The 18,201-nt window shown below is 40.6% G+C and overlaps 1 protein-coding gene across 1 annotated transcript in view; it reads left to right on the top strand.

The window, feature by feature from the left end:
* Positions 1-5,034, top strand: part of LOC101898054 (ABC transporter G family member 20) — a 77,234-nt gene extending 72,200 nt beyond the window's left edge. Inside the window, 5 exon segments of the mRNA XM_059132318.1 lie at positions 2,063-2,459; positions 2,462-2,489; positions 2,553-2,772; positions 3,637-3,814; positions 3,872-5,034. Coding sequence (XP_058988301.1) covers positions 2,063-2,459; positions 2,462-2,489; positions 2,553-2,772; positions 3,637-3,814; positions 3,872-4,626 — 1,578 coding nt within the window. The 3' untranslated portion in view covers positions 4,627-5,034.
* Positions 5,035-18,201: the final 13,167 nt, after the last annotated feature.

Raw genomic sequence — 18,201 nt, 5'->3', positions numbered from 1 at the left:
CTGAAAGAAAAGCTTCATACCATACATAAATCCTATGTTCCGTGGGTAATTTGTCGTTGTGCATTTGTTTGTAACAGGTAGAAATATGCGAGATAAACCCTACTTTTTTGGATGACCTTTATAAAAATCACGTTCTGATTCGTTTATGCATGTCTGCCCATGTTTTTTTATGAACAAAATGCAGATCGCCTCTATTGTCCAATTGATATGAAATGTTCATGTATCATTTGTTTGGTCTAAGAACGAACTCCATAACGTAACGTTTCATCCATTTCATGAAACTTCTCCATTAAATTGTATTTTTATGAACAAAATGCAGATCGCCTCTATTGTCCAATTGATATGAAATGTTTCATGTATCATTTGTTTGGTCTAACGAACTCCATAACGTAACGTTTCATCCATTTCATGAAACTTCTCCATTAAATTGGAGCACAAATTTAATATAACAATTATCATAATTTTTCCTCTAATTGTAAACACTTTGGTTGCGTATTTGTTTGTATAAGACAGCGCTTTTATGTATCATTTCTATATTCACATTTTTACTGAATTTTGAAAAAATATTGTGTTCGTAACATTAATGAAAACATTTTATTATATTAATGTAGCTTTTCATTGCATCAATGAAAAAAATCAACGAAACCGGTTCATTGATGCAACGAAGCATTTTTCTTTCAGTGTAATGTCTGTAAAAAACGTATTTTTCCGAAATTAAAAATTTATATTTCTATTTGGGGACATGCTATGCCTACATTACCTATTGGAGGCCATATTTATCTTGTCATTTTGTTTGCAACACCGAAAAGAATACCCTTTTCTTACATATATCCTCAAATAACAATACCGCCCGTTCTGACTTCATTAAGGGTATATACCACCGTATTATAAATTCAGACTTGGTCCACAGTCGCATTGTGCAACATTTGCCTGGACATTCGACCATTGATGGAAAGTCAAAGTCAAGATGGAAACGCATTATTCGGTGTATGATTTCATGATATATCGGAGACATTTGTTTGTTTACCGCCGTCGATTAGAGAGGAACGAACTTTCATTTGTTTTAATTCGTATTCGCCACAAAAATACTGACCGAATGAATTTATATCCGGCTGGGGGGGGGAGGAAATCGAAATTGGATTACGTCCACACAATTGCATGTATGGCAGACAGATACGTCTGCCCTAACATTACGGTTTATCCTTTTACTTCACCACTTGATTCAATTTTTTGTCTTGCCACGAAGGACGAAGCGAACTTTATCAATCTTCCAATAAAGTTCATTAATTACGCCAAGAACTCATACCAAGCCCAGCCCGACTCATGCAAGGGCATGAATATGTAAACGTAATGCTGTTATAATTGCAGAGCTGGCCGGGAGAATTCTTAAAAGTTTTCGAATGCAGACCACACACTCTCCCTGGTGGGCGAACAGACTTTCACAGACAGCCGTGTTGATGTGTCCGTGGGCGGGCTAGTCCGAGATACATAGCTGGAATGCCTGGTGGTTGATTCCAAGCGAAACAAAAACAAAAGCCTTCCACTACACAAGTGTACTCTACGTTTTCGGGCTCCGCTTTCACTTGTACTCTGCCTCATTTTCGGTCAGAGGCAAGGGGAACATCTTTTCTGACATGCCACCAAGAAGCGAAGAAGCGGCAAAGGCATGACGATGTGTCTAGTCATGTTCGAACATAAATCAATTAAGTCAATTTCCGCCTGCTACCGGCTAAAATTTCCGGCCTGCCATGCAGGAAAGACACTACGACAGGTGCTTGGGTGGCCGTAGGAGGATGTTAGCCAACGTGCCCTCCAACGCCGCGACTGCTTGGAAGATATGCAAAACCACGATGAGAAGCCTAGCTGGACCCCAATAAAGATAGGAGTTGGGCGAAAGTTCATGAAACTTGGCAATATATCATGGCGCAAGTAGTTCATGTTCGACTCTTAAAAGTGGGGGTTAATCAATGTCGCGTGATTTATGCTGCCAACAAGAGATAACGGGATAACCATGCAATGCTTTGTTGGCCATAGCTTTTAATGCGCTATTCTGTTTTTTCAGATTGGGCTGTTGCGTGGCGGACGAATGTTGGCAGAGGAATCTCCCGAGTATTTGAGGCAACAATACAATGCAGATTCCCTAGAGGAAGTGTTCCTGAAGTTAGCCATCCTACAAAATATGGGCAAGAGACGACGGTCCTCCATTGCTCAAGAAATTGTCGAACAAGTCTCCGTTCCAGCCATCTCAAATCCGGCACTGGATTTATCCGATGAGCAAGGCGCAGCAGAAATATCTGGAGAATTCGGCGACAACATATCCATGTCCTCGGCTGTCCGTGATCCAATAACCTCTTCATCGGTACCGGCACCACCGTTACCCCCGGAGCAGGAGATACCTGCATCGTTCTGGTACCACTTACATGTCATGAGTGGAAACCATTTGCACGCATTAATGTGGAAGAATTCCTGTGGATGATCCGCAACGTGGGGTAAGTGCACTTCTTATAGCGATTACGACTCCGATATCGATTCATGTTTCCACTTTGTCACAGGGTCATGTTATTTATCCTCGGTCTACCCGTCGTTCAAATAATTTTGTTCTGCTACGCAATCGGGCATGACCCCACGGGCCTTAAGATAGCCGTCGCCAATCACGAGCTTTCGGATGAAATGGTTGCCCAACAGTTCTGTCCCCAAACCGTGGGTTGCAATCAGACCATGTTGAGTTGCCGCTACCTGGATATGCTGGTCAAAAACAAGAGCTACGTTTTGGTGAGTATCTATCCATCTATTTGCTACCATTGCTCAGGTGACAACCTCAAAGGGATTCCCACAAAATAATTAATCGCCTTTAACGCCAAGAACGCATATGGGATGTAGGGCTAATTATTTTAGGATATAACTGCCATATTTGAAATTAGATTTATCATGGGACTCGAAACCTATATTGGGAGTGGTGTGTCCGACTTAAACGTCAGACAAAAGTACAACACATATTCTTCGAAAGATTTTCATGTGTTCTGCCGCAACTTGATGCGATCCACCCGATTGTATCTGAAACGTGTCGTGTGTCGCTTCGGTAGCTCGGCGTCTCATTTGCGGATCTAAGCGAAGATGGTGTTACACCATCAATAATTTGATTCAATTTGTCAAAGCTTTGTGGGCCAGCTTAGGTGCGACCAAAACATGTTGCTAAACATTGCCACGATAATGGCACTGTCACACGTCAATTTGACAAGGACTAACTGCAAATCTCTGTCAATCTTGTCACCGGTTATGGCTATATACGTGTTTACCTCCCCCCCTCCCCCATTCCACGCACACCCCACATGGTCATCCATTTCACTGGTCGTTCTTCTTGTCCCACTTGGCGAAACACTTATAACGTATAGAATTGAGCCATCAGGCGGTAATCCTCCATCGCACACATTTTAACTTGACCAAGACAAATGACGAAATAAAATAGAAGAGAGATTAGTCCCTGTGCGTTTCTTACTTGTTGGGCGTAGGACAATCATCTCAACCTCAGCCGAAGGTGACAACCAAGTAAAGTCAATTGGTTGGCGCATCTGTAGAGGATTTAATTCCAGTCCTTCCTTAAAGCTGGCAACTTTTAATCACAATTCTTTCCCGTAGACATACACTTACAGTGATGAGGAGGCCCACGATCTGGTCCGGAGAGGCAAAGCCTGGGGATCTTTAATATTCCAAAGCAACTACTCTATTTCACTGGTGGACCGAACTGAGAATGCGCGATACACTGACGACGCCACTGTGGAGTCGTCCGAACTAGACGTCCGCCTGGACATGTCAAGTAAGTGTGGAATAGATTTCATACGGCCCAAGAAGTAACGCCTTTTTCCACTTCCAGATCAGCAGATATCTACGCTCATTTACAGGGACCTGCAATACACATTCTTCGATTTCGTGGAAAGGATGCTTACGGACTGCGATGTAAATCCCAAGCTTGGTCGAGTGCCCGTCGACTGGAAGACGCCTATATATGGATTCAGCAATCCCAATTTCACGGACTTTGCCGCACCTGGTGTCATCCTCACCATCATCTTCTTCTTGTCGGTGGCCATAACATCGGGAGCAATGTTGATTGATCGCAATGAGGGCATGTTGGAGAGGTGTTTGGTAGCCGGTGTGACAGGCCCTGAAATCCTCTTCTCGCAGGTGTTTACCCAGTTCACCGTGATGTTTGCCCAAATGATCTTCGTCCTCGTGGTCAGCTTCTATTTCTTCCACTTGACGGTCGTGGGTAATATTTGGCTCGTGGTCGGGCTCTGTCTGCTCAACGGCCTGTGTGGCATGTGTTTCGGCTTTGTCATTGCGTGCGCCGTAGATACGGAACGCACTGCTACGTACGTGGCTATGGGGTCCTTCCTGCCAATTGTTATGCTGTGCGGCATCATTTGGCCCATTGAAGGTATGTACCCCGTCCTGCAGTTCATAACATTTTTCCTGCCTCTGACGAAGCCTACCGAATCGCTGCGTTCTATCCTACAACGTGGTTGGGACATGTCTAATCCATCCGTTTATGCTGGTTTTATATCCATATCATCCTGGGTTTTAGTATTCCTCGTGCTGAGCATCTGCCTGCTCAAGTTCAAAAAGGGATAATTGTGGTGTCTTTGGGTCGAGCACGGCGGTCTAAACCCTCCCTCTCCCTTCAAATAGCAGACTACGACCTCGTAATGAACCAACTTCTAGCCAGCCAACAAATAATCTCCTCGGTATAAGTAGCTGATAGTCGGTACCTAATTAGTATTTAATTTTCTTACTTAGATTGGAAATCATTTAGTCTATAAGCAGTGGTTACGCCAAGGACACTCTCAAAGGATACAGTGTGTGGACGTAGACGGTCCTCGTCCTAGGCGCTCGTTAGTTTTAAGATATATAAAGAGACAGGGACAAACTAGCTTTAAGTACTCCATTTCAATGTCTAAAAAAATTATTTTGGCCAACTTAAGTAAGCAAGAATAAATGTGTGTAGTGCATGTGCGTGCACCCTAATCTTTCCAGCAAAGACCTGGCGTGAGTTTTATTCCCTCAAAATGTCTGACAACAAATAATTTGCCCTTGAACTGCACCATTCTCACGGAAATTCCCATCAAAATGCAAAATATTAAAATTAAGTTCTCCCTTTCTTCCTCGTCTCTTACGTTTTCAGCAGAAGGTAATAAATCTCCATCCAATGTATGGGAGGCGGCTCGGAAGCGAAGACGGGGATGCCAAAATGCTCAACAATTGACTTGTGAACTTTTGGCAAGTATTATGTTGCCGGACGGAAAGTTGAATGTTACTTCTTTGGCGATTAAATATATCGCACACCCACTTTTGCTCAAACTTGTGTTGTGCCCTGGATGCAGACTCGAGGACGTTTCACGTTTCTTTCTATTTCTCTGTGGTTGGGTTGGGCGGTTCGCATAGCTACGGCATACAGAATCAGAAATCAAACCTCCGTCACCCTCACAAAAGCACCAGCACCGCAGCCATAAACATCATCGGGATTCTTCAAGTTTGGCTGCGAAATAAAGTGTTATTGCTGTATCCAGTAACAGATGGTAAACATCAAGTTAATTGAGCAATTAATTAACACACCATTCGCCGGGCGACGGGGATAAGGTACGTCCGCACGAGTCCCAGCGCCACTCCGACAGCGGTGCTGATGTGTGTCCAACATGTGGATGCACTGCCCATGCTGGGTGCAATACGGGGAGGCGAAGCCGACTAACTATTCCGTGCAACCGGATTACGAAACATATACAACTTCCAAACTTTTCAGTTTTACATTTCGACACCATTGCCGCAATCGGGAATTGATGTGAAGATTTGTCCGCCTGACGTGCTCTCCACTCGCATTCACCACCCACCAGGCTATATACAACACGCTTACGCACAAAGCAGTTGGTTTTTACTGCGTGTGTGTCAATGAGTTCGAGTGTGTGGTGTGTGTGTGTGTGTTTGGGCGCCATGGTACAGCCATTTTCGATTCGACAGTTTCCAAACATAAATATTTAGCAAAATATTAAAACGATGGTCAATCTTTAGCAACCGCATGCTTCGCCCATGTCCTCCACTGACTTCGGAAGGGGAAACTTCAATTTACAATGTGTTTTATGGCGGAAATAAAAAATTGAGGACGCTGACACGTTGCGGGGTGTATACCCACCAAACTATAACAATATCTGTACAATTTAAGACTATTGTCGCACAGAGTGAGCGCTCGTCGCTTTGGACGTCCAAATGATGGACCAATTATTCTTCCTTCTTCTTTGTCTACCCAAATGTGGCAACATAAAACAGAATGCCCCTTCCAAGATTTGGCGACACAATAGGTCGCCAAAATTATTTCTTTAATGTGCAAATGGATGAAGCGATGGATGAAAAGTAGCGATGGCCGCAAGGGTTCATGTAAAATATTATCACAGAACTTTAAATGTTGCCTTATTTTGTAGACCTAACCGAGGAAACCGCAAAGGCGTGTCGGCATACGACTTGCTGGTATTCTAAATTCGCATGAAGGCGACAATTTATTGAAAACTTGCTATCACAAGTTCTGCGACATTATTAAAAACGTAAAGTGTGGTATATCGAATTGAAAAACAACAATAACAATAAAACACAATTTGGAGGAATATGGCAACACCAAATGACAAGCTCTTATTGTTCAGCGTTTTCCTCAACAAATATGTAACATACATATACATGCATTGTTGCCCTGTGGACGGCGTATCTAAAATCAGGCTTAATTCCTGTTTTGTTGTCTCAATATTGTGGAAGCAAAGTCCGTCGGGCCACAACCTCCAGCCTTCATTCAGAATCTGGCTAAATTCGAAAGGAAATGCATAAAGTTGACTCATCTGCGATCCAAAAATATTGTACCAAATCTTATATAAGAAATCAAAGTACAAGTCGATCGGATAATTTACAATACCGTGGTGTTAGTGTATTGAATCCATCAATACCCCTCATTTCCCAGTCCAGAATCAAGAAAATAAGTCAAATCGGCCGGTGCTGATGTATGAGCCTATGATCAAACGTGGGGGTTCTATCCACAAACCTTTGCGAGGGAGGTACAAGAAAGAGCGGTACTTAAAATACAAAATTATGAATGAATTAAAGTTAACAGCTCTATTGTTATGGGTAGGACTTAGCGACCACTTTATTTTGAATGCTAACCTGCCGAACAATTTCGATACATACCAAAATATTAAATGATTTAATTTTAAGCGTTTTTTGTCTTTAACTCAAAAGAGAATCGCACTACTGACGCAAATATCAGCTTGATCCTTTCTTGTTCTAGAATTTTAACTTTTGTGCTTGAGGTTCCAGAATTAGTGGACAAATATGATCCATCTCTGATCTCTATCTAAATTTGATAATAAAAAATTGGGAGTTATCATGCGCGCCAGCCAGACTGGCAGATACCAATGGAAGTATTTTAAATGTCCTGCCCGTTATTTCTATGAAGCTCGTTTTGGTCGTTCAATAAAATTTGGTTGCACAACTTTCCAAACAAAAGGAAGAGAAAAACAAAACCATCTTCTAATGCGATATGAAAGATCGGAAATATGCCCCCAAGCAATTTGGCTCTACGCTTTATTGTTAGCATGTCCAAGCATCAGGCTGGAAGGGATGTTGTCACTCCAACCTGGACTTTCGTTGTTTTATTTTTTAATTCTTGAATTCGAATTCGATTCGAATAAAGTATTGAAAAGTGATATGGATTCGCAGCATGACTTTAACGTTTTGTGTTAGTAAATCTGTTTTTTGCACTTTTATTTATTAGCAAAAACATTAATTATTGAAGGAATTTTAGCGATAATGTTCTAGAACTCTAATAATACCCTATTCCTCGTATCACGCAAAAAAAAAAAGATTTGAATCAAAATGCAATTATCTTTTTTTGTTGGCGTTATATGCAAGCATAAGGCCAATCTTATCATTTCTACTTCGTTTTCATATTCGTGTTGTCTATCTGCAAACTTTCTTTTTCGAATGTGTTACGCTTTGTTTGTTTTTGACGCACAATCACATCAACCCGTTTTATTTTATAATTATTTAAATTATTGCACAAATAATTATTACTTCAAAATATAGCAATCTCATAATCGCTTGTGTTCTTTGAGAATTTGGAACTGGGGACTGCATTTAAGACAGCCAAAGGCAATGCATCAGGAATTTATTGTTCATCCCAAATTCAAACTGGCTTCTGCAGTGATCGAGATATTCAACCGGTTGTGTCTTCGTTGTCTAGAAATACTTGGACGTTATACGTTAAATATGCTTTCGCGTAAATTAGTTGTCTTTTGTTGCTTACAAACGGAAAAAGATTCCCAGAAGAAAGCAACTCATTACGAATCTGAATGGTACTACAAAGGATAACCAGTTACATTTTTGTGCCAGCAAACTTACCGTTTGGTATGTCTCAAACACATTGGTTGGTATATTCAGCTGTTATGAGGGGATAACAGAAGTAATGGTCTTTTTGCAGTCCATTTTGAAAGATGGCCAAAGTTGGGTAGACCACCCTCTTTGGATGCATTAAAAAGATTGTTTCTGCGTAATTCCAATTCATTAATGATCACAGACAGCGGCGAGTGCGAGTGAAAAATAAACTAAACGGAAATCTAATTAGCCAACCATTTCAAATTCTCCCGAATGGAAGGTATTTACGGATATAGGAAGCATATACGACATTTCTGGTAGAGCCAGCCACCCTCTCCGCTTCTAGTTCGTCAGACTAGTGAGGGTTGGGGCTCTGTTGGCCACCAGTATGAACGCGACCGCTATGTCCGAAGTACAACATTCAGGTCGCAGATATCGACCTATGTGTCAGGCTCATATTGTGTTTATGAGTCTCTCCTTGGCCCTTGCAGTGCCATTTAAAGCATTTGAATTATATTCCTATTTAAATGCAATGGGGATTCTTTCCCGTTGTCTACTGTTTTTGTTCTATCCACTTTAGTTTTGTTATATGTATATATGTGTATGTATGTATGAATGAATAATCTGCCACAACCTTGCCGCGCTTGCAGTTAGTTTTTTCCAGCTTGGTGTTCCTCTTCCCTACACATCCTTTCGCTGGCACAAAGGAAATGAATTGTGTGTTATTCCCCCATCTCATCGACTCAAATGAGTTCCAAATGCACTCACGTAGCTGCTGTTTATGCGTAAACTGAAACAATAACGTTCTTTCTCATTCTCCTGACTGTGTTGTTGCCGTCGCTTATTTAGTTTTGGTATTTTTTAATAAAGACAAACACAAAGCTACGAGGACGACATGAAATCCTTGTCGGTACTCTTTCGATGTGTGTATGTGTGTCGTATAGTCGTCGGTGCACGAGTTAATCAGTTCAGCACAAGGCAGTGCGTTCTCGGTCGTCGATGCCAGCAACAACCGCCATAAAATTCACTTAAGGGGATTTGTGGTTTCCTCCTTCAATAAAATGGCGTGCATCCGTAGGTGATAATAACTTCAGTTCTCAACTGTCGAGAGGGTTTCTTTAAGCTGGCATATTGAAGAGTAATTTTAATGTTTTCTGCCGAGCCCGACACCCCACACAGACGCCAATGTGGGAGCGAATGCTCGGCGTGTAAAACCGCAATATGCACAAACCTACGGAATCAGTGGGGATCGGCCGGTTAACTAATATGTAACACCAAGGGGAGGACAGGACGAAACCAAGATGTCAATGCTGGGTGTCCATTGTAAAATGAAGAGATTACTTCGTTTGTGATTTGTCACGGACATGGAAGTGTATGGCCCCGGTAGCCTCAATTGGGTAAGCGGAAGCTGTTATGGGTCCGACTAATGGCTCGTGGAGAGCATGGCTTGAGTTGGGCCAAAGTGTAGCACTTATCGAAAGACACGGCCAGAGGCGGTGTGCAGTGTCAATGAGTAGAGCTTGTTTCATGCCATTAACACGTAATTGCGTGTCTAGGTGTGAGTGCGCGTATGTGCTTCCACTACACGCACCAGCGTGCCGTGCGGTTAGAAAGTAAAGGCCCGAAAATTGTTAAGAATCTTTTAGCTAAATTGGCTGCGGTTGCTTTCAAACTGATTGTCCGGAAAATAAAATGTGCTTTTATCATTATTCCCATTCCACGTGGTGGCCCATGTACTTCTGCCCTTCCTCCTCCAACCACCTACTTCCCATGTCGTCTCCACTGTAAAGGAAAATTACGACAAATTGCTGAAATGCCAAAGGAAGTTTCAACTGCCACGAACGATTTCGGCAAAAATAGTCAGCATTGATGTGCGATACAAACACCATACATACACACTCACTCACACACATGCATACGTACATTTTATATTTACGGTCAGTTTACAGAGGACTCCTTTTCGGATGCTGTGGTATCCGGAAGTCTATATCTCTTTCTGCAGGAGCGCTTCAATAAAAACAGTGAACTGAAGAGTACGCAGAGTCTATTAAAGTGAGGCGTTTTGGCAGGAAAACTCTGGCAACTCCTCGCACCATCACCACTCCCCTTGCGGTCAATCACTTTATAAGAAAACCATTCTTTTTTATTCACCCAAACTCTTTATTCCACTTCAACAACCTCAACGGTAGCATGTGTCTCTATCCGGTCGGCTCTTGGGTCGAGCTTTAGCATTATGACGTGATTGCATGCGATACATTTGTAGTTTTTATTTCCAAATGAAGGTGAATCGTGTAGAAAAACAAAATAAATGACACTTTCCAGAAGGCCTGCACGTAGTTACGCACATAATGGGTTAATTGATTCTTGCTCGTCATTCTATCTTCAAATCAAAGAGTCGCTGGCTGTGAGATCGAATGAAAGATATATATGCAAACGACGATGCAATACAGCTCTCGCCAATTGGGTGACACGTGAATTACCCCCGGAGACGAATACAAAAATTCATCTCAAATCTATATCAGCTCCATTCTTTTCTTAAAGGCTTTTCTGAAACAATTTCGTTAGACAAATGTAAAATGAGGTCAGAAATAAATGACTTACAATCTGGCTGTAAAACAAGTAAAAAACCATTAAGTTCGGCCGGGCCGAACGTTTAATACCCTTCACCATTGGGTAAAGAAAACATTTGTATAAAAGTATCTGAATTCAAACGTGTTCCAGTTGAAACTACAAATACCATTAAGACCGTGTGGATAATGATGTTAAATCTTTCGGAAAAGCACAAAGTGGGTGGGTGCCATACCAAAACGAGACCCTATATACACATTTTTTACTTCAAGGATTGTCATCTACCCAATCTTCTTAAATACCAAATTTGAAACAGTTTCTTGGGTAAATGTGACAATTATAAATATTACAAAATACCAAATATCGTTATATGTGCTCTATTGAAAAACGAAGAACTAAATATTCTGCCGTCGGAGGTAGAACCCATTACGAACTACAAATACCAATTTTTAGACAAATCCGTGGAAAAATGTAGCAAAATAATCAAAATACCGAATATCGGAAGGTACCCTTTTAAGGCAGCTATACGTGGACCGATATATCTCATTGTCAATACCAATCATCCTAGACACAATACAAATTATTGTGCTAAATTTTGAATAATGTGGGCTATACCGAGATTTCAACAGACGGACAGGCATGCGGACATTATTAAATCGACAAAGAATTTTAAGCTGATCATGAATATATACTTATATATAGCTAACGGAATGATAAAGTTAATATGCCCTCCTTTCAAGGTGGGGGATATAAAAATGGATGAGTACTTATACAAGAAGTTTCATGAGAGAGAAAAAAGTGGGTATTTGATGATTTCCTTGTTCCAAATTGGGGTGGGAGAAGCCCTTCTCAAACAGATTTTGGGTTCTGAATTCCATTCCTTTGTTTCACAACGCTCGAAGATTTAAAAATGCTTTTCACGTCTGCCCACAAACGGATGATTCTAGCTGAGTGAATTTCTGTAGTAAGACCACTGCCAAGATTTTATTATCAAAACCCTGCAATAATTTGTATGCCAAAGGATTATTTCAACCGTAAGTGGAGTAATTCCGAACTACAACCGTTTGTAAAATAAATCACGTGTCATAGGTGTAAGGTGCTGCTAAGAACATATTTTTCAGTGGAATCTCTAGGGACATAGTAAAACTTTCTACTCAAAAGATGGCCAGACAAAAGCAGACACGCAATGATCGTAATTTTCAGCAACAATATAATCAGAGAGTAACAGAATTGAGAGAGCATAAAAGTGTGACTCTCTGCCCGGTTCTGATTCAAATGTAGTCTTATTTTCCGGAAAATTCATAAATGAAAATCGGTTTTTAAATGTAAATGGTTTATTTCAAAAATGTTTCTTTTCAAAAATTTTTATTTTCAAAAAAATGTTTATTTCATGTTCCGTTATCAAAAAAAAACTATGATATGTTCCCAGCTGCATCCGAAGTAAGACTAATCTTTCCAGCGAAGACTAATCTTTCTAGCGAATGATACGGATGAGCATTAGTGCTCCAGGGATCCAGAGGTCAACGGATTATTCTAGGAGCATAAACGGAAACAGAGGCTTGTAGTGTGTCTGCGTGTGTAACATTATATTTATGCTAAGGCTTGGCTTTTAGAATATCCTTTGAATCATTATTGTTCTTTTATTTCTATTTATCATTAATTTTTATAGTATTTACATACCTTATAAATCTTGTACCACGTTTGAGTACAACTTTGAGGCTCTAGCACAAAGTATTAATGTCAAAATTCTAACGAACGAATAAGCTTTTAGCGCCACTTTTCAAGACCGACGCTTTTACTCGTTACATTGTAACTAATTTAGGATTCGATTCGTTTTCGAAATACGTTTAATTCGCACCAGCAAAATTAGGGTAAACTATTATCTCTGATAATACAGCAAGTAATCAATAAAAAAAACAGATCAATACTAACAATTTAATCTAAAACAAGTAAAAAACATTAAGTTCGGCCGGGCCAAACTTTAATACCCTCCACCTTAGGGTAAAAGAAACATTAGAAGAAATGTGGCAAAAACCATTAAAATGCCGATTATGGGGAGGTACCGTTATATGGGGGCTATACCAAAACGTGGACCTATAATTACAATGTTTCGCCACCGGAGCTGGAACCCATTATGACCCACAAATACCAATTTTTAGACAAATCAGTGAAAAAATGTGGCAAAAACCATCAAAATACCGAATATCGGGAGGTACCGTTATATGGGGGCTATATCAAATCATGGACCCATGCATGCAATGTTTCGCCACAAATACCAATTTCGAACAAATCCCTGAAAAAATGTGGCAAAAATCATCAAATTACCGAATATCGGGAGGTACCGTTATATGGGGGCTATACCAAAACGTGGACCTATAATTACACCATAATGGGTTCCAGCATTATGACCAACAAATACCGATTTTCAGACAAATCCGTGAAAAAATGTGGTAAAAAATCTAAAATACTAAATATCGGGAGGTACCTTTATATGGGGGCTATACCACAACGTGGACCTATACATGCAATGTTTTGCCACACGCTCAGGGACCCGCTATGACCTACAAATACCAATTTTAAGACAAATCCGTGAAAAAATGTGGCATAAATCATCAAAATACCGAATATCGGGAGGTACCGTTATATGGGGACTATACCAAATTATGGACCCATACATGCAATGTTCCGCCACCGGAGCTGGAAACCATTATGACCCACAAATACCAATTTTTAGACAAATCGGTGAAAAAATGTGGTAAAAAAAAACTAAAATACTAAATATCGGGAGGTACCTTTATATGGGGGCTATACCACAACGTGGACCTATACATGCAATGTTTTGCCACACGCTCAGGACCCGCTATGACCTACAAATACCAATTTTAAGACAAGTCCGTGAAAAAATGTGACATAAATCATCAAAATACCGAATATCGGGAGTTACCGTTATATGGGGACTATACCAGAACGTTGACCGATATATCTCATTTTCAATACCAACCATCCTAGACACAATGCAAATAGCTCTGCTAAATTTTGGAGCTCTACGTCAAATAATGTGGGCTGTATCGTGATTTCAACAGACAGACAGACAGACAGACAGACAGACGGACAGACAGACAGACGGACATCGTTAAATCGACTTAGAATTTTATGCTGATTATGAATATATATACTTTATGGGGTCTAAAACGAGCTGGAAACCATTATGACCCACAAATACCAATTTTTAGACAAATCGGTGAAAAAATGTGGTAAAAAAAAACTAAAATACTAAATATCGGGAGGTACCTTTATATGGGGGCTATACCACAACGTGGACCTATACATGCAATGTTTTGCCACACGCTCAGGGACCCGCTATGACCTACAAATACCAATTTTAAGACAAGTCCGTGAAAAAATGTGACATAAATCATCAAAATACCGAATATCGGGAGTTACCGTTATATGGGGACTATACCAGAACGTTGACCGATATATCTCATTTTCAATACCAACCATCCTAGACACAATGCAAATAGCTCTGCTAAATTTTGGAGCTCTACGTCAAATAATGTGGGCTGTATCGTGATTTCAACAGACAGACAGACAGACAGACAGACAGACAGACGGACAGACAGACAGACGGACATCGTTAAATCGACTTAGAATTTTATGCTGATTATGAATATATATACTTTATGGGGTCTAAAACGAATATTTAGTGATGTTACAAACGGAATGACAAAGTTAATATACCCTCCTTTCCAAGGTGGAGGGTATAACAAGTAAGCAAAGGCTATGGCCGTGCGGGGACGACCATGTGATACTGTACAACACTACAATATGTTGAAAGGCCTCTTATGTCCAAATCCATTTTGGAAGATTTCGTTTCTGATATGATGCCACAGAGCACTAACCTCTACTTTTTCGGCATTTGCCCAATATTTACTGACGTGTTGTAAGGTATTCAAATAATTCCACACCAAAGTTGTGGTCCATTTTTCAGTTAAATATAATTAAATGGCCATCCAGAATGCTAGTCTTCTTCCCTGTACTTAACTCTCTTCTCATGCAGAATTCCGTGTCGATTAGTTTTTAATTGTGACTACAACATTAGGAAAATTTTAATTACAGTATCACTATAATGGTCTCAAGTGACCTTTTAATGTACTCGTGATTTGGCCGGGATTAAAATATTCGCGGTTTAGTGGAAACTTTCGTATTTTTTGACATAAAAGTTATGGTTTATTTTACCCATTAGACATTTTCCGATTACCATCCAGCCCAGCCCTTAACTCTAACGCCATGCCTATTTTCTCATCGATTGGTTCGTAATTGTGGCCTATAGAGTAACTGTAAAATCAGGAAACATTGTGCGATCATCTCCAAATACAATAGGGTTCTATTCTGGGTTAAACAATAGGGTTCTAACCCCACCTTAATTTTCAATTTAGTGTGAGTTGGGCCACAATTGCGACATGTAGCGCGATTATAAATTAACATAGACAGGCGGACGGACGGACATACATAGCTAGATCGAGCTAAGAAGATCCATTGTAGGTAACCATTATTTCGAGGTGTTACATAATTCTTGGCCCAATCAAACTTATAATACCCCCAACACATTGTAAAAATGGGATTTATTTACTTTTTATTTTCATTGCTACGCAAACATTCGTATTTTGACCCATTTTCACTTAATTGAATTGATCTTTACCTATCGCGTATCTACTCACTGTCCGATTTTTAGAAACGGTACCTAACACGGAAACGATATAAGCTGTGGAATGAAAGAAATTTAAATGCCTCCGTCAAAAATTCAATTAAAGCAACCGATTTTCAGTGCCCATTCCCCGGCAGCGTATCTTCAGCGTCCTTTCCCCACGTGTTCTTTCAACAAATAACTATTAAATATTGATATTTATGTTCTTCCAAACGCTAATTAGAAAATGTTTCCACCTAAAATATCTGAAAACACACACAAACATAGCAAAGCAAGCTTATTTTTTGTAACGTGTAATTGAACCAGTACACCTCTGTTTTTTGGGAGAGGGAGGGGGAGGAATATAGAATGATCTGATGTTTTGTATTTTGAAGGTCCCTTGCGGCAGATGGGACGGATTGGGCTCCTTGAGACATTGTCTTCCCATATTCTCTCTATGCTGATGCTTTTCTTCGACATCGTGGTTTAGATGGAGTGACTTAATCAGACTTTATAGACCCCTATAGATGGTTTTCCATGGATTTGGTATTAAGTAGGTTGGATGTTTTATACATCACTCAAGCACACCAAACACGATCCTTGGGTACAGAAGTTGCATTTATTATTTTGGAAATAAATCAAATCATTTGGAATGAGTCCACACTGAACACACCTGAAAGTGGCATGTTTACCCATGTACTTCCTTGGTCCATTCTTTAAGAATTTCAAGGAGCCCAGTTAACAATTTTACAAATTATTTAAGCAGAACATGACAGACATTGGCCTACCCCAATACACTGACGTTGGCTTCCTTGTGCAGGAACAATTTCATCCGACTGAGTTCATCAATATGTGAGGCTAGATCGCAACCAACTCAGCGTGAAATTTACGTTCAAACACTTCTGGAGGTAATCGTGAAAAATTGATTGGCATTTCAATTGCAAAAACGTTGATGGCGGCACACAAGCACACGCCATTCCACGGATGTAAGCGTTATTTTATTTACCGTGAACGAGTGTGCTTCGATTACCTCGGCGCGGTTCTTGTAATGGAGGCGATGATTATGATGACTGCATCAAGTTCAAAATATTCAATTCGACTATGGAAGCGGCGCGTACTCAGAGGTAAATAAATTACACTCATTTTATTCACCAAACGGCTACATCCAAATCTAAACGGATGAGCGTGTGTGTACAAGCACCCCCGCTCGCACACTGAACACTCCGACCACCGGGGCCGACATGGAGTCGAGGCAGAGCAGTGGATTTGCATTCGTGGCTCCGGGAGTGCTCGATGAAAAATGTTCCAACAATTTCGAAAATTGCAAATTAATCCAAATAACAATGAAATCAACAGCACCTGTAAGCTGACGTCTAAGCACCTCCACTTTCCGTGAGCAACTGAAGTGCTAGAGAACATGATGAAGAGCTGTGGGACATGTTCTGAGTTGGTGTACGTAAAAAGCCGTATCATCTCCGTAGAGCAATGAAAGAATACAGGGTGAGGCATTCAAGTTCTTTTTTGGTGTTCTTACTTTTGCTTATTGCTGTGAACTGTTGCTGTCAGGATGGGACACATTCGATTTATTGTGCGACACTTTCTACCGCGTGTAAACAGATAGGCATACCAATAGCAAGTCCAATGTTAATTATTTAAACCATTTAAAGCGAAGTTGTCCATATATGGACAGGTCTTCTTTAATTACGGAAGTCCCCTTAAACAGAAAGCTCACGTTGAGCCATTTAACACTCTAATATCACCGATCGATTCTTTGATGAGTAGTTTCGCAAACAAACGATAAGATCACTTGTGTTCGACTAATGTGAGGGTATTATTCATGAGTCAAAAGTCAATTAATGGAATCCTAGAATCCTTATAGTTTCGAAAATAGTATGTATCAACAGATATACATGAGGCATTTTGTAAGCATATTCAGTCGCCGGTACTTAACCGAATGAGCTTGTATATTCCTACGTAAGACCCAGAGATTATTCGATATTCTGTGGGTTTTCTGTCTTACCCGTCAGATTTTACACGTTTTGTGGCAAAATCAATTAAACCGGAAAAACATGCCTGCCACAAGCACTGCCCCCACATCCGTTTTGCCATAGGCGAAAGTGTATCCCAAATGTAAATGTGCATGTGCTAAGCCCAAAAGGAGCGAAAAACACGCCACGCAAGCCGGCCAAAATTAAAGCAAAATAAAGTGAGTGACGCAAAGACCCCCTCCACACTGCGTAGTTCGACAGGGATTGCTAGCAAACAATAATACATTTACTGCACATACACATACACACACTCACAGGCCAAGGACATGCCACATGCATTCCCAATCGCTACAGTACATACCACCTCAACAGATGCAATGCAAAACATTTTTACTCCACACCCCCCAAGAAATGCACGAAAAAGACAAATTAGAATGTGGTGTGGCTAATTGGCTTTGTGTGCGTATTCCTGTCGCATTTATACTCTTTCGTGGTTTCTACCAAACGCGATAGAACAGCAGGATAGAGAAAAGTCGCCGCCTTAGGATAATTACTGCAAGC

Source organism: Musca domestica, unplaced genomic scaffold, assembly GCF_030504385.1.
Source record: "Musca domestica strain aabys unplaced genomic scaffold, Musca_domestica.polishedcontigs.V.1.1 12, whole genome shotgun sequence".
NCBI classification, from domain to species: domain Eukaryota; kingdom Metazoa; phylum Arthropoda; class Insecta; order Diptera; family Muscidae; genus Musca; species Musca domestica.
Note: the sequence above shows the minus strand (reverse complement) of the source record. Positions and strands in the feature narration are given on the sequence as shown.